The sequence below is a fragment of the Chionomys nivalis genome, chromosome 8 (assembly GCF_950005125.1).
Source record: "Chionomys nivalis chromosome 8, mChiNiv1.1, whole genome shotgun sequence".
Lineage (NCBI taxonomy): Eukaryota > Metazoa > Chordata > Mammalia > Rodentia > Cricetidae > Chionomys > Chionomys nivalis.
Genome location: NC_080093.1, coordinates 4,391,558 through 4,409,484, shown reverse-complemented (window position 1 = coordinate 4,409,484; position 17,927 = coordinate 4,391,558). Strand labels below are relative to the sequence as shown.

At 41.3% G+C, this 17,927-nt stretch overlaps 1 protein-coding gene across 4 annotated transcripts in view; it reads right to left on the bottom strand.

Annotated features, from left to right (window-relative positions):
* Positions 1-4,812: 4,812 nt before the first annotated feature.
* Positions 4,813-17,927, bottom strand: part of Ccdc186 (coiled-coil domain containing 186) — a 35,134-nt gene continuing 22,019 nt past the window's right edge. For 3 of the 4 annotated variants that reach the window (XM_057777899.1, XM_057777898.1, XM_057777900.1), the window contains 7 exons: positions 17,777-17,863; positions 16,959-17,101; positions 15,308-15,563; positions 14,133-14,322; positions 12,800-12,880; positions 10,696-10,906; positions 4,813-9,543 (listed from right to left, as the gene is read on the bottom strand). In XM_057777899.1, the coding sequence (XP_057633882.1) occupies positions 9,189-9,543; positions 10,696-10,906; positions 12,800-12,880; positions 14,133-14,322; positions 15,308-15,563; positions 16,959-17,101; positions 17,777-17,863 (1,323 nt within the window). In that variant the 3' untranslated portion in view covers positions 4,813-9,188. The remainder of the gene's footprint in view (positions 9,544-10,695; positions 10,907-12,799; positions 12,881-14,132; positions 14,323-15,307; positions 15,564-16,958; positions 17,102-17,776; positions 17,864-17,927) is intronic. The other variant, XM_057777901.1, reaches the window with a different exon arrangement.

Below are 17,927 nucleotides of genomic sequence, written 5' to 3'. Positions count from 1 at the left end.
GTTCCGGCGACTATGCTCCTTTTTCTGACTGTTGGTGTTTTGTGAGTTTTACCCCCCTAAATAAATATCCCCTTAAATCACAACTGGTGTGGGATTGATTTGCGTATAACACGCTAAAGGTTAGCAACAGTAAAAAAGATGCTATCAGTTCTACTGAACACGGGCCCTAACTCTCCCTATACATTCTATGTTATCATAACCTGCAAGGCTGCACTGCCTGTGCAAGCTTGAGTCAGATCAAATACCAGTGTGGAGAGCGGAGGTGGAAGGAATCCCTGCCCCTAGTCAGGGAGCTCCTAGCAATCGCTAGCAGTTGGAGAGGGACAATCCATTTTAAGAATGCTGCCCCTAGTTAGCCGATCCAGACGGCCACACATCCAAGAATATACAGGCTGCACAGACTGGTCCTGATGGGTGGTGGTGGTGGAGTTGGACACAACGGTTGGGTGGGTAGTGGAGAGGATATGGATCTGGGAGGAATGTGGAAGGGTGAACACCATTAAAACACCACGTACAAAATTCTCAAAGAACTAATGAAAAGTATTCCAACCACTTGGACACTTCCCTTGCTGACAGGTGGCTATGCCCAGGCTGTGGCATGGGAGTTTGTCTATCTTCCAGTGTGATTATTCTTGGGATCTCCCTGATTGTGGCCTCACTGATCTACCTACAGTCTAGGTAGATGCTGAAGTCAAGCCAGGGTTGGAGAGTGGAATGGGACCGATTACAGGTCTGGCAGGAGACTGCTTGCCCCCAGCAATGTCTCATGCTCCTTTCTACTCTTTTGTTGTTGTCATTGCTTTTTTTATGTTTGTTTGGTTTTTGTTCTATTATTACTATTTTTGTTTTGTTTTTTTGCTTTTCAAGACAGGGTTTCTCTGTGTAGCTTTGGAACCTGTCCTGGAATTCGCTCTGTAGACCAGACTGGCCTCGAACTCACAGCGATCCACCTGCCCTGCCTCGCAAGTGCTGGGATCAAAGGCGTGTGCCACCACCGCCTGGCTCCTTCCTAATCTTAGTCCCTTTCAAGGGCATCGGAAGCCTGCACATGATCTCAGTCAGTCAGCACAGTCTCTCCACAGCTGCACTTCACCACGTGCTTGGACTGTGCTGTGAACGCTGCACCATCTTAGAGAAAACTCTAATGGAGAGTGCAATACCCTTTGAAACAGTTCTGAAAACAGATTATTGAGTAAAATATAGGCCCCCCACCCCTCAGGGGAAACACCATGGGCTTGGTACGCCTCACCCACGTTTGTGCTATATACCCACATGGAGGCACTCACACAGTGGTGTTTTGTTTTATAAAGGTGACGTCATCAAAACAAGTTTTAGAGGACACACGCATTTCACCCTTAAACCTTTTTAAATCTTAAAAATTCGTATCTTTGTTTTTGGATGTTCAGTTTTGACAGAACCCCACGACACAGAGCTCTTTCCTACACATTCTATTTAGACTACAGAACTGCTCTGCCAGGTAGACTCTATCACCCCCATCTGCAGAGAGAAAATTGAAACTCAAGAGATTAGGCTTGTCTAGGGGTCACAGTAGAGGCAGAGCAGGGCCTTCCACGTCTAGGGTACTTCACACCTGTGTTCTCTGATGGCCCTGGCTGGAGATGGGGGCAGGAAAAGCAGAGTGTTCGTCAGGATTGAAGCAAGACATTGGCATATCCACAGCAAAGCCAAGGTGGCGCCGGCCCATTACCAGAGTCCAGACTGCCAGGAACTCTCAGCCCCACTGGCTTCAATCCCTGCTCTCCTCCAGACCTCTAAGTTCAACCGGCTACAAAATGATTGGTTCCATCTTCCTTTTCCCCGGCTGAAGTTGCGGGGAGCAATCTGACTTACTGGAGTGTTAGACCTTTTAACTTGGGGAGATAGCAGATTCATGACAAGCACCCCTGGACTGAATTCCTGGGACAGAGGCTGAGTGTCCTTTTCATCTCACAGGGTGGTCTGAGTCGTTCAGAGCAGTTCATTAGGGCGTCTCTGTCCCTCTTGGTATGTTTGTCTTTTAAACTTAACTGTGTTCCTTATTACCACAAAGGAGAAACAAAACGTTCTGAAAATTAAAAAGCAGTACAGCCTGCCGTATTTAATCTTTGACCAGAATAGCCCTAAGTGCTATTTTGCTTTTTATGTAAACCTAGCATTGAATAAACTATAAAACACACAATAGCAACTCTGATGACAAATCTGTGTACATTGAGAAGAAATATCCAGAATTACCCAGGGTGACTTGTGACTTCTGGGGACCCTGTTTCGTACAGACAGCTGCACCTGGAACTAGTCTACTCCTGCAGACTCACCTGCATTGAGCGTGGCCTTTACTACACAGCTCTGCCCATGCACCTCCAACTAGCATCGTCTCTGCGTCTCATATTCAGAAGCCAACATTAATATTCTAACCCTTAACTTTTTCTGTTAATGAATCTCTAAAAAATGGGGCTAACCTGGGGAAATCAGACGCAGTGCAATCTGGTTTCCTAAAGTGGCTTTAAAGAACTTTCCCAAAGGGCAACCTTAGGCCAGGACCCCGGAACTGCACAGTGAGTTCAATGACAGCCTGGGCAACTCATAAGTCTCAGTTCAGGATAGAGGGCCAGTGATAACACAGTTCAGTGGTGTGGCACCTCACCCGTGACAGCTAAGGCTCGAACACTAGTATCCCTCAAGTCACCTTTAAGTTACGTAACAAGGAATCAGAGCAGTCTGTCAACCATTCCACAAGTCTTCTCCTTCCTACCCCATGCACCCAACACATGACACACTGATATAGGAAGGTCATCTGTCTATGTGTTAATTTCATTGGTTAGTAAAGAAACTGCCTTGGTCTTTTGATAGGCCAGCCTTTAGGTAGACAGAACAGAATTCTGGGAGGAAGAAGGCAGTAAGGCAGACGCCATAGCTCTCCTCTCAGAGATGGACACAGGTTAGAATCTTCCCGGTAAGCCACCACCTTGTGGTGCTACACACATTAATAAAAATGGGTTAATCAAGATGTGAGAGTTAGCCAGTAAGAGGCTGGAACTAATAGGCCAGGCAGTGTTTAAATGAATACAATTTGTGTGTTGTTATTCCGGGTGTAAAGCTAGCCGTGCGGGAGCTGGGCGGGATGAAAAGCAGGCCTGCTCGCCTCTTCACTACAACACACAGACACACCCACATCTATGTCTTTGGAACGTATCTTCTACGATCTTTTTTAAAAAAATAAACAGAAATGTTCAACTACTTTGCTACATACGATTCTCCAGCTTGTCTGGTAATCAGGGGATCACCAAACACCTTTCCTGAAAGCCCTATTAGTTAACGGCTGCCAACTATGGGCAGCATCCGGCCTACATCCGGCCCACAGCATCGGGAACAAGTCACTTCCACCTAAACTGAAGTTCCATCCATGCTGCTTAGTTACTATTGCCCCAAATACCTGGAACAGTTCACAGATTTATTTTATTGAGGAGAAATGCAACAAAGATTACAGCAAGGGCAGCAGAGCTGTGCACTAAGGGGGTGCTCACAACACAGGTCCAATAAAAGCCACTTGAAAGTGCTTGGGGCAAGAGACATGGGAGGGTGCTGAACACACAAACCCACCTCCCGCCCTTACTGTTTTCATTAGCACTGAAGACAAAAACTTCAAAAATGTGTGTATGCATTCTCTCTTGAAGCAAATGTAGTTCCTGGTCTATTTTATCTAGAAACTGCCATGTCAAAGGATGGGCAGTCCAGAAAAGAGCATGGCCCTAGGGAAATGAAAGATGACTGGAAATTCCCCATGTTCCTTCCACCCAAGGTGCTGTTTTACACAAACTGTTTCTTAGATGTTAGTCGATGACTAACCAGTAGAAGCAGGATGTATGAGTACATACGCACTGGTTCCTGAAAGGCAACTACAGAGGACACTGTGGAAACTGTCAGGTACCGCATTCTACAGATCTGAATTTCAGGGCAGGAAGCACCAGAACCCCAGAGAGATGCAAGGCAACACCAATGATGTGAAATACTCACTGCGTGTTAACACATTTTTGATGTGGGAGTGATTTCTTTCTAATCTGTTGCTTTCATTGGTTAATTAATAAAGAAACTGCCTAGGCCCATTTGATAGGCCAACCCTTAGGTGGGTGGAGTAAACAGAACAGAATGCTGGGAGAAAGAAGCCGAGTCAGTCAGTCGCCATGATTCTCCCACTCCAGACAGATGCAGGTTAAGATCTTCCCTGGTAAGCCAGCTCGTGGTGCTACACAGAATATTAGAAATGGGTTAGATCAATATGTAAGAGCTAGCCAATAAGAGGCTGGAACTAATGGGCCAGGTAGTGTTTAAAAGAATACAGTTTCCGTGTAATTATTTCGGGGCATAAGCTAGCCATGCAGGCGGCTGGGTGCCGGGGATGCAGCCCCGCCACCGCTCCCACTACAACACATTTTTTGCACAGAATTGGTTCTTAATCGTTAAAGAGGCTGGAAACTGTGGGCACAAAAGAACCACAGTTTTGTGAAACGTCATATTGTACCACAAGGTTGCCAGCCAGAAGGAAACTTTCTAGTCTGTGGAACTAACGTCTTCTATAAAATACCCAGTTTTGCTATCTATAGTTTAAATTTAAAATGAAATCTTTGGCATTTAACTTAATCTTACTTCAATCATATTTGATAGGATAAAGATACATATGAGAAGCAAGAATAATCAGTCTAGTTTAAAAGCCAAAATCAAGCAGTTTATAAGAGTCTTGCTGATGGTGGAGAATGTTTGTTTAGCCATGTGAAATGTGTAAGTCACTACAGACGCCATGGAGACACAGCTTGGTAAACAGGCACTGCTTTATTAATAAGGTACAGAATGTACAGACCCCCTGAAGAGCATCGCTTTATACAGAGTATGTACAGAGTGCACAGTGTAATGCAGGGGTAGCTATACAACGTGGACGTCCACGCAGTCACGAAGGACAGCAGTGTGCAGTTCAGGAGTCCATTTGAGAAGAAACATGTACATTTCAATATGCAACTAAGTTTTCATTTAGTTTGCTTTCTCAATGATTTCTCTTGTTCACCTCTGACAATCTTCCAGTCACTAGTGCCACCAACTAGATTAACAGTGTTAGTGTGAACTCCTCGCTGGACAAAAAAAAAAATCTCAAAAAGCAGATTAGTAGAGTCAACAGTCCCAAGGCGTGAATGACCTTATTTATAAAAAATATCCTTACCAGAGCAATGTATATCACATTTACATTATTAATAGTTTCTGAGTTTTTTTCTTTCAGATTTTATCCTAAATTTTCTTGTAAAAATATTTAGAAAATAATCGACATCCTGTAGAGAGAATTTGGAAGGCTGAACAACAGACTCATTCGGGATGTCAAGCAGGTGATAAAAGTCTAACACCATGCTGTGGTCTTCAGGTTTCCCCTTACCAAGTGAGATGTGCAGAAGCACCACGAAAACAGCACTGTGCTCGCAAGTGCTCCCCAGTGAGAGCTCCAGGTTGGGCTGGGACTGAGCTGTCTACCGTGCAAATCCATCAACTTTCTTCTCAGCCCAGTGACAGGCTGACGTGGGGCGAGGTCTGGACCTGCTGTCCTGCTCTTGTCACGAGACCTCTAGTCCCTAGAGACTGGAAAGTCATAGCCACGGCTCCTCTAGGGCCGGACAAGGCGTCTATTACGCAAATATATTTCTTAAATGAATAAATGACATGTGTAGTCTTGTTAAACCACTTTAAATAGTTACATACAACAAAACAAAATAACCAACAATTGTTCATTCTGTCCAAACTCACCATGTTCAACCCCTGAGACTGTTTTAACAATCAAAATAGGAGGTTCAGGAAAAAATGAGTGATAGGCATTCACTTTCAAATGAGAACAGGGAAAATGTACACACACACAGACAGACACACACACACAGATACACAGACAGACAGACACAGATGTAGACACACACAGAGATACACAGACAGACAGACACAAATATACAGACAGACACACAGATACACAGACAGACACAAATACACATACACACAGATACACAAACAGACATAGATACACACATAGACAGACAGACACAGATACACAGACAGACAAAGATACACACACACAGACACACACAATTTCTTGCCCAAGGATACCCAAGTATTATTAAATAACTAAAACAGTCCTTCACATTTGTAACTAACAATGATCAAATACAACAAGTCTCCCTGGGTTCTCAGGTTCTTTCCTCCACATACTCAATCAGTAGGAGGACCCGAGAAATCTGGAGTGGAGCCGTTTATAAATCAGTCAGAAGGTTCTCTCCTCGGCACACGCGTTTTTATACATTACTTTGCTCAGTCGTGACCATGTTTGGAAGGACACAGGAGATGGCAAGTGAAAAAGAAAATGAGCCTTTTCCAGCTTTTACGCCTCAGAGATAGGAAAAAGACAGTAGTATGATAAAAGTATGGCTTTTAGTAATATCTTTAATTATTCCATTATTAAGTTTTCCAAGTACATGATGGCATAAATATTAACACTATTTGTTCACTCTGTACTGAATGTATATATAATTTAAAGTATTCCATACCCAGGTACAGAATACTGTGGACATGATCACTATTTGGTCACTGTTATGCATGTTTGTGCCTTGGAATTAGAAAATCCAATCACTTAACTTATGAATCAATATCACCTGAGAAACCAGGGAAGTATACCTAAACTGACTATGCTATGTAGACCTTTGGAGTGTTACAGCATGTCTAGGAATAAATGGGGGAAAATTCAGAATTTATTGCACTTACCCTATTTTTTATTCTAATAAATTATTAATAATAAAAAGAGCAAGACATTATGACTAATACTTTTTACAACTATTTAAAAATAAAACAACTTTGAACACATTTTCACTTTGAAGCTAAGAGATACTTTTTGGATAACAAGAGATATCACAAAAAGACACTATGTTGACATCTAGTATTTAGTAAATTACATTTATAATCAATATTGATTTAAGGAAATGTTAAAACACATTAAAAGGACATGATCCAAAATAGAGCCCACACAATTCTATTTATAAATTACACATAGCCCAGGCTGGCCTCCAATTCACTTTGTTCTTGAGGCTGCCCTTTAATTTTCCTGTACCTCCTGAATGCTGGGGTTACAGGCAAGTGTTACTATGCCCGCTAGAGCCCATACAATTCTTTAAAGGTCTACCCCCTAAGTTCTAGTTCCTTAAGAGGAAAAAATGCCCAAACACAAAACAAATAGAGGCTTGCCAATATGATCCAAGGTCCACCAGGATATAGATGGTTTGAACATAATGCAGTGTTTAGGTTCTGGTAGGTGAGAAAAAAAATTCAATGACAAAAACATTGGTACTACAATTGGCAACATTTAAGTATACATCTTAAATACTGTAAATATCCAACAAGATACAACAATTTGGCTCTAAGTTCCTTTGGCCATGAAGATATAACTGTGTTTTAAATAATATAGTGAAACATCACATTTGGGGAAAGTGTTTCATTATGCTAATTAACTATCAAGAATGAAGAATGGGTGTACACATGAAAAGTTAACAGTGCTAAGTGTTGGCTTCTCTTGGGAATGTGGTCTTCATAAACCCCTTAACCCAGTGGCTGTTATGTTTACTAGTGCCGCGACCCACAGGTTGAGAACCACTGCTGTAAGTCTGTCACATTTACCTCTACACAGTGTCAGTAGACTAATGAATGTCAGTTTCAAAGTCTTCATTTATCTGTTCTAATGATTGGATTCACTTCACATTTTAAAGTTTACAAATCCACAGGACATTTTTAAGTATATACATTGTTTAAAATCATAGTTTAAGTATAACTGAAGATTTAAAAAGTTCAACTAGTAACTCAAACAACTTAAATGTGAAAATGTAGCTATGCCCAATAAGGACACCTGGCAGACATAAACAGTGCCTGGTCACTGCTAGTTACCAACAGCCAGCCTTTCTGTCTCGTTGTCATTAAAATCAGAATTAAGCATTTATATCCATCCTTATAGCACAACTCAGGGCTAATTGTGATGAGGTTTTGGGATGTTGCCCTGGCTGGCTTTGAACTCATGAGCTCCAGATCCTCCTTAGCCTTTGAAGTAGCTAGAACTACAGGGTGATCACTGTGTCCAGATCAAAACTGGAAAACTTCATGATTTTTTAGGTTTCTTTTTGTGCTGCAGAAACAATGAATGGATGGATGGAGAACACCTTTTTGCGAACACTTTCAAAGGAAGAAATCACTAAGGGAAGAATGATGGCAAAGTTTTTTTTTTTGAAACCCTTGTACTAATGTTTAGTTAGCACTTTAGGGCAATAAGCGAATTAGATGTTGAAGTCAGTGACAAGGGGGCTGAACTACACCGCATAGAAATGAACTTCACTGAGCTGACAGTTATGGCACACACATCAATGCATTCATAAAGGGCACTTCTACACAGGGAAGTAAAACGAATTTTTGATTAGTTGACACAAAGCAAGGACTGTTTCAGGACACTGGACAGTGGCACCTGCTGCTCTGGGGCTCTTGTCTGTCTACTGGGCAAGAGCTTTTGTGTTAGGTTTTCTTCATCCTCTGGTCCAGTTCATGCTGGTGTTTAATAAGGCGTTCTATTTCTGTTCCAAGTGTTTGCAGATTTTCCTTTAATAAGTGGGGAAGAGAAAACAGAAGTACTGAGTATAATACAAGTACCCTGTGAACTGCTTTTGCCTCAACTGTGAGACTGAGTGACTAGTTCTTGCTACTGATATAAACTAGACACATGTTTTAGTGAAATAGGTCTGCTCTTGTTTTTGAGACAGGGTTTCTCTTTGTAGTTCTAGCTATCCTAGAACTCACTATGTAGACAGACCAGGCTAGTATCAAAATCACAAAACTCCTCCTGCCTCTGCCTCCCAGAAGTGCTAGGATTAAAGGTGTGCGCCACCACACCTGACCCAGTTATAATCTTTCACTGCAGCTATGTCAAGTTTTAATGTATAACGATTACTTAAGATTAAAAACTATTTTAAAAATCTATTAGTAGCTATCAAGGCCCATGCATAGCAAAGACAGAAAAGGTGGGTCTGACAATAGCTGAAAAAAAAGTCACAAAATACACTTAAAATACTATAATGTTAAAAAATTATAATTAATTACAGTCATATGGCAAAAGCCATCCACAGAGAAGTGAAAAATCCACTTCAGTGCCTGACACTGACTTTATCTCTGGGTACCATGGTATCCTGTGGTAGGTAAACAGCTGGTGCTAGCCAACTATGAAGAGGTATCATTGTGCCACACTTACGGAGTGGGAAATGAATAGGAAACACAAATACCTTCAAAGTAATATTTTTTAGCAATGTATCTTCCAAAACAGCCTGTAATTTCTGGTTGATTTCCAAAGAAAGCTCCAGAGTCAGCCCGCTGTCAGCGGGATGGGATGTGTATAGGGACGCCATGATGCCACCACGCCTACTCAAATGCACTTTGTTAAAATCAGATGCTTCTGAAGAAAGTGTGCCTGATTCTTCTCGTAAAATGTAACTCTGAATTATTCTGCAAAACAAAATGATACTCTGTGTGCTTGCAGAATAAAACCCTGGGAATTATAGGGATCAATGAATCGTAAGCATAAAGATGATTAGCATAAAATATACATCTGTTAGACCAATAACCTAAGTTGGCGTAGGATTTTCCTTACTAAATGGTGTCCTAAACTGTCCCTTTTTCATTGTATTGGGGTATTTAAAGAAATATAAACACAGCTTTTTTGTTTCTTTCCGTACTTGTATGTAAATATTTAGTCATTACTTTATTGGTTTGATTTCTGTTAATAGTTTCTATTAAACTCTATTTTGCCCTTTCTTTTAAAAATCTACAAGCGAAATTTTCTATAGTTCTAAAATTATTTCAAAATATAACTTTAAAAGGTTCAGGAGAAGACTTTCATATGAAGACAGCTCTTACTTAATTGTGGTGTCTGTGAGAGGAATGTGATGCCACACAGTGTGTGGCTCAGCAAAGATGGGTTTGCAGTGTAGCTGGGGTCTGTCCCCTGCAGGTAAGGGCTGGTCTTATAAACTTAGTGCACTAACCTGAAGATTCAGAGAACCCACTCAGCAGAAGCATGAGTGGACCTAAGGAACTGATTAACCAGCCCCAAGTTTTATACCAAGAGGAGCTCAATTATTATCCCATTAGGTTTTGACCAGTAGGAAAAAAATTCTCAAAACTTCATATATCTTTTAAAAGCTAAATGCATTTTTAAAAAAAATGTCCCAAGTTATTTAGTATGTTAAAAAGCAAAACCACTACCTCTCCATTCCCTCTCTCATCTCTCTCTCTCTCTCTCTCTCTCTCTCTCTCTCTCTCTCTCTCTCATTCATTCTCTCTCCTGATGCTTTACCTTTAAGGAGGAGAAACTTGGTTTTCTTTCTCTTTGTATCCCCTAAACCTAGAATACAACAGGTGATCAAAAAACACAGTGTACGGAATGCCAAAGGAATCACTAAGCCAAGCACAGAGTCGCTTGCCTATAGTCCCAGCTACTCAAGGAGCTGATACTGAAGGATCACATGAGCCCAGGAATGCAACGCCAGCCTGGATAACATGGTGAACCCCATGGAAAAGACCAGCATTTCACCAGTTTCTGAGGGCATGCGAATGGCAGTCCTCTAACACAGGCTATATTACCACAGTAATACATACTTGGTTTTCTTTCTTATCTCTTCTACTAGTTGTTTGATGTGGTCCTCCATAAATTCTATCTTCTCATTCTTCCGGGCATGTGCTTTCTGCAGCCTCACTATTCTCTCAATCAGCATGGCCTTGTCCACTTCTGGGAAGTTGTCCACAGCCACCGAGGAGCTGGTATTCTCTGGAGATCGGTCTTCAGCACTGCTGCGAGCATTAAGTGACCCTGAAGATAGAAAAGCAAGTTCAGTCAGTGTGTGTGACCTAGGCCCCCTCATTTCATTCACAGTAACTGCCCAGTGCTGGGCAAAGGACACATAATGGGCTTGTTGTGACCGGCATTATTTTGTGAAAGCACAGATAACAGCAGTGGTCAGCAACGCCTGTTATGTCACACAGGATCAAGATGAAAAACTGACAACAGACAAAATCTTTAAAAAAGTAAAAAAGAATAGCAAGCTTAATGAATTCAAAGAGTAAACAATAAGAACATTAAGGTGAAAAAAGAAGGGTAGTGATGAGGGATTCCCCTCTGTATGCTATGAATATGTTATATTACCACTGGTTATTAAAGAGGCTGTTTCAGCCAGTGGCTTAGTAGAGTAAAGCCAGGTGGGAAATCCGAACAGAGATACAGAGAGAAAGTAGGTGGAGTCAGGGAGACTCCATGTAGCTGCCGAAGGAGAAAGATGCTGGAACTTTACCAGGTAAGCCATAATATTGTGGCGATACACAGAATAGAAATGGGTTAATTTAAGATGTAAGAGTTAGGCAGGAATATGTCTAAGTCATTGGCCAACCAGTGTTGTAATGGATCATTTTGGGTCTGGATGGCAGGGAAACAAACAAGCAGTCTCTGTTTACAGGTTAGGAGAGGAAAAGAGGCATGTGTGGGAGGGGAGGATATACCTGCCAGACATTCTGCAGGATACAGAAGAAAGTGACTGACACACTGACAATAGAGGCAAAATCATTGTTCAAATCCACTTACTAGTCACATTACTAGTGTGCTTTGTACACGTTACCTCAGTGCCTAGGCTATTTCTGCTAACAATAGTGGTTTACCTCATAGGATTGCTACCCTCATTTAGATGCCAGTACAATAATGCATGTAGAATCTGTGCTCCCCATGCCTAGACTCTGTAAATGTCAGCATCCCAGCAGACCCTGGCAGATCAGTTCTGAACCTCTTCACCTAACACGAATGGCCTCCTCAGTCCTGTCACAGACCTGAGGAAATGATACCCTAGCCCCATTACATGACCAAGTAAGATGGGACCTAAGATACAGTGGCAATTTAGAACTAGGTACTTTCTGTTCACACATTCTGTTACTATGGTAACTACTGCTGAGGCTTTGACCCTAACACATAATTTTTAGACTCTAACAGAAAGAAAACAAAGGATCAACAGAAAGGCAGAGACAGAGAAAAACAGAATAAATACAGACACACAATTGTCTTCTCCATATGTGTGAAATCCCCATCTATAGGTTCAACAAACAACAAACTGGAAATACTTTTTAAAAAGTGTCTATACTGAACATATACAGATTTTTATGACCTAAACAAACAGTTCAATAACTATACTTTGGCATTCACACTGTGTTAGACCTGAGATATTATCTATACACTCTAGATGATTTAAAGTCTGTGGGAGGATGGCACAGATATTGCACCATTTAAAAAAGATTTTAGTATCCACTGCATGCTCTGAAACCAATCCCCTGTTACTATCAAAGGAGAATTAGAGGCATAAAACCCGATGCTACAATAAGAATGGCCATTTCATCACTTCTTAGGTGTTAAAATAAGGAACAGAGTCCACATAATGGATATGGCTGGATATAAATCTAAATTTCAGAAATTAAAAGAGGAAAGGCTGCACAGATACAAAAGTTCAGGCAAAGAAAATGGGCCTCATGTAGAGCCCAAGACAAACCTGGAACCTTGCCAATGAGCAGAATGTAAATATTTAATAAGGTATATTTTCTATAATATAATTAATTATATGTAATGCCCATTTTAAGCCTCATAATAAAACAAAGCATATAAATACGTCTTAAATTTTTTTTTTTTTTTTAAAAAAAAACAATTGCTACCAACTGAGCTCATTTTTACCTGATGAACTAGAACGGCTTCCCATGCTACTGACTTCTTTATCATAGTTTCCATTCTCAGTCTGGTCTAATTTTCTCCGTGCTGAAAAAAAGAAAGAGATCACTTGTGACAGTTTTAATCAACACTTATTTGCTCATGTCATGTGATATTTATTAACGGCCAGGGTCATTTGGGAAAAATGGCATAGACCACAAGACAAAGGTTCTTGAGATGTATCTTAAAACACTGGAGGTGCCATTCATATAAAAATGACGTTTGGAAATGCACAGGTTAAATAAAAACAAAGACAACTGATAGTAGCACTGTCTGCTTACACTGACTGCTAACTTTCAGATCCTTCTCAATATCAGAAATCACTCCCAAATCTGCCTTCAGTTACATGTGTAAAAAAAACAGGGCAAAAGAGATAGACCCAAAATTAAGAGCTCTTCCAGAAGACCCAGGTCAATTCCCAGCACCCACGTGATGGCTCACAACCATCCAGAATTCCAGTCCCAGAGGATCATGATGCCCATGAACAGCAGGTGTGCAGGCCAAATACCACACACATAAAAGCAGAGAGAGCTCGGCTCACAACCATCTGTAATGGGGTCTGGTGCCCTCTTCTGGCCTGCAGGCATACATGGAAGGAATGCTCTGTATACATAATAAATATTAAAAAAAAAAAAAAAAAAAAAAAACAGAGAGAGCTCAAAAAACCAAACAACAACAACAAAACAACTGAATTCAGCTGACCTTGAACTCACTATGTAGCTGAGGATGAACTTAATCCTGCAAGATTGCAGGCATGTATTAGCATACATGAATTTTAGGAGGAGGAAAATACATTTAAAATTTTTTTTGTAGCTAGCTGGTGGTGGCGCACGCCTTTAATCCCAGCTCTCAGGAAGAAGAGGCAGGCGGATCTCTGTGAGTTTGAGGCCAGCTTGGCTTACAAGAGCTATTTCTAGGACAGGCACCAAAGCTACAGAGAAACCCTGTCTTGGAATGCAAAGTAAAAAGGTTTAGATTCTCCCTCCCAATTGGCCAAAGGAATTTTCCTGATTTGTATATTCTATGGCTTTGTGAATAAACAGCCTTTAGCATGAAAGCAAACTATGTTCAGAACTGCAACCCTAGCCATCTTAGCATTTTTAATTTACTCTGTGGATATAACACAGTGGCACACTCCTTTATTCCCAACCCCGAGGAGCGTGAGGCAGAAGACTGGGTATGTGGAGTCAGGAAGACAGGCACAAGGATGATGGCATGTGGATGCACACAGGGACGGCATGCCTCCCACAGCAGTCTCTAACACAGACACATGTTGGAGTCAACATGAAGACATGAGTACCTTGCTGAAGCTGTTTGCTAAGGTCCTTGACATTAGCAGCGTGTTTGCGTCTCTGTGTCACTAAGTCGTCTTTCAGTTCCTCCACCTGGGTGCTCAGGGATTTAACTTCCATCTGCGCAGTGGAGAGCTCGGCCTGCAGGCTCTGGACTTCCTCTTTCCGTAGCTCCTCCTCTCTGAGCAATCTGCTCTCCTGAACAGAAAGTACCATATGGTTAAAAAGCATTCCCCACCCCACCCCCAATTATTGCTCATTTTAAAAACTTAAAAATATAAGGAAAAATAGACTCTGCTGTGACAGCTCCTGCCCATCTTCACCCAGCAGCCCAGCAAACATCAACATGGTGGGGGTGACGCTCAGTGTGGGACACATCTGCAGTGTAAGTCTCTGGATTTTTTTAATTCAAAGGACTAAATCTATTTATTTATTTGTTATTTATATAATATTTATATATTGTTGAGACAAGGTCTTACTACATTCCTAATGACTCCATTTATTCATTCATTTATTTATCTATTGAAACAAGATCTCACTGTATTCCTGGGCTGGTCTGAGAACTGCTTATGTAAACAAGGTTGGCTTGAACTCACAGAATTCTACCTACCTCTGCCTTCAGAGTGCTGGGATTAAAGTTGTATGCTACCACTAGCCCTACTGGCTAAAATTATTTTTATGAGTAGTTAGACGACACTTTTATTACCCAGGAATATTATACCACTCTAAACTACCAAAATAAATAAATAAACAAACAAATAAACAAATAAATAAATATCCTTAAAAAAATTGAGATTCTAGTTAAGAATGACAGAAATCATGGTTCCCTTATTTTAAAAAAATTCAATATTCTTTGTCATTTTAGAAAATTTTATTATATGAATTATATCCACTAAACAGAAAAGCAAATATATTTTTATAAAATTTAAAATTACCAGGTATTACTAAAAGAACCTAAACCTAATTACAGTATACTTTGATATTGTAAGAGAAATGCAACCTGTACTTCTTGCTATGTTGTTTTAAAAACTAACTCTGGGGGCTGGAGAGAGATGACTCAGTAGTTAAGAGCACTGGCTGCTCTTCCAGTGGACAGAGGAACATCACTCTCTGCTGACCACTGCACAGCACTATGTGGTGCACAGACATACACAGAGGAAAACAAAATGTGCACTATCCTCACCAAGTTAGCATTCGCCTGTGTCATTTGCTCGCACTGGCTTTGCAGCTGACTCTCACTGCAGGAGAGGCTATCCACTTGTGACTGCAGAGAGCAGGACTCAGACTGCAGCTGTGCATTCTTACTAGTGAGCTTCTCCGTGAACAGCAGGAGCTCAGACTCCCTTTTCCTGCTGCCTTCGATGTCTTTCTGTAGGTCATTAATCAAAGAATTAAGGCTTTCCATTTCTTCTTTCAAATGTTCGATTTCTTGTTTACCACTAAAAAACAAAGTTTATATATTAGAAAACTTAAGTAAGCTATTAAAAAACATTAAATTAATGGTGTGGAAATTTTCGCTTAATAGAAAGCTTTACACAGAGGTACTTGTAATCATGCATCCATTCAAACATTCATGACACGCTCATATGTTGAGGGAAGAGTTGTGAAGGTAAGTGAGCACGGCTAGCAGGGCCTGCTTTCAAAGAGCTTCTCTAGCAGCAGGCCAATGACAGGAGCGTGAGGACACATCGAGCAGGCTACCTGAGCTCAGTATGTGTGACCACCATCCCGTGAACGAGCAGGCAGGTTTCTGAGCTATGCTGTTGCTGCGGCTGCTGTTTGTTGTTTACCTCAGATGTACTTTGTCACTGCACTGTGAAATCAGCCACAGGCAAAACACAGTTGATCATTGTGGCTGTGCTCTAAACAGCCTTCTGTTTCCAGGGGCTGGAGAGATGAGGCAGCGCTTAAGATCACTGGCTGCTCTTGCAGACATCCAGGTTTGGTTTCCAGCACCAACATGGTGGCTCATAACAATCTGTAACTCCAGTTCCAGAGACCTCACTCTCTCTTCTGGCCTCCAAAGGTAACAGGCATGCATGTAATGCCCACACATACAGGCAGGTAAACATTCAAACACACAAAAGTTCTAAAAGAATATAAATGTATAAAAAGAAAGTCATTAGATAGACAATAGATAAAGGAGTAATCATAGGACCCACAGCAGAAGGAATAATCCAACTCAGGGTAGGACCATTTCAGGTACAATGACAAGAGACAGTGGCTGTCAATGCCGGCAGCTCAAAGAACTGAGCACAAGAAAGTAAAAAAAGAGTCACCAACAGCTCCTCTGTTTCCTGTAACTGATCACAGGCTAGGAGGGAGAAAGCAGTACAACTCAGGAGAGAGGAGGCCTGAGAGGGGACAGGACCAGTCACAGGCACACTGTACCCTAGCTGAGGAAGGCGGCTGTGAGGGCAAGGAGCACTTATTCATGGAGACAGGCAGCACAGATAATACAAATTTAACCTGAACCCAGGCTCTGCTGGATGACATGGGAGTCAAGTTTAAATGCTTTTGAGATGTCAAGGAATGATGCCAGCTCTGACCTGAAGCCACAGACATGCAAAGGTAAAGATCTGGGTATAGATCCAGGCCTTTCTTTCAGAAGAGGGACAGCTGTGAAGCTAGACAGACAAAGTTCACCCCATCTATGAAGGATTCCTGTCAGTGTCTATGAAATATAAACTTTAATTTGACTTTTAGAAGTTAAAGACAATGTAAATTGAAGAACTGTCAACTAGAATTATAAAAATTGTTCTTCTTTGATATGGTAGCTGTACTTAAAGATGCTATCTGGAGACAGCATTAACAGCTCGTCACTCAGTTCATACCTTTGAAGCTCCTCTTGTACCTGATCTGTCATTTTCAGTTTGTCTAGTAAATTCTGAATTTCAGCTTTCTGACGATTAATAATTTCCCTGTATTTTGATAATTCATCTTCAGTTCTCAAGCGTTCATCTTCTAGACATTTCGCCTGTAAAATGATCACAGTCAAGCTGCAGCACAGACCTTCACACTCTGATGAGCTGCCTCAGACAGGCAGACCCACAGCACCCCAAGATAACGCTACAGTGCTGGTGAGATGATAGGAAGCTGCTTTCCTGCCCCCATCTGCTGATCTGAGAAACAACCTGCCCTGCCATCCCAGCTGGGAACAGCTGACAGAATGGGAAGGACGCGGCAGACACTGCACAAACCCTATTTCTATATAAATGAGCCACATGTAGAGACAGCACATGAATACTGAAAGGACAGTTACTCTAACAACAAAGGCTATAAACATGGACTTCACTAACATTAGAAACTACAATGATAGATATCTTACTGTTAAATACAGCCAGAAGTAGTCTGTCTTAAAGAATATTTTATGCACCATGAGGTCCACCCATCCTGCTTTACTGTCCTTAGCTCCACATGTAAGGTGCAGACACCTCAAGTGTGCTCTGACAGGATTGCATGGCAAAGTACTTCCAGTGACTAACAGCACTTCAGCTCAACAACATTGGTGGGAAAATGTTATTTTTTTCTCCTGAGTTCTTTTATTTTAAAGAATTTTAAGTATTCCTTCCCTGACACTTTAAAAATCAGAGTAAATTCTAAGTGAAAGTTATTTACCCCAACTCTGAGCTACACCTGAAGATTTGATTACCTTTGTCCTCAGTGTCCGGAGCTCATCCATGCCTTCCTTAAATGTCCTCTTCAAATCTTCCAACTCCTTTATTTTGGCATGATGCATCTGGAAAAGACACAAACCTAATGCAACACATGAGCACTACCAGCTTTTTTCCAGCTTCTTCTAT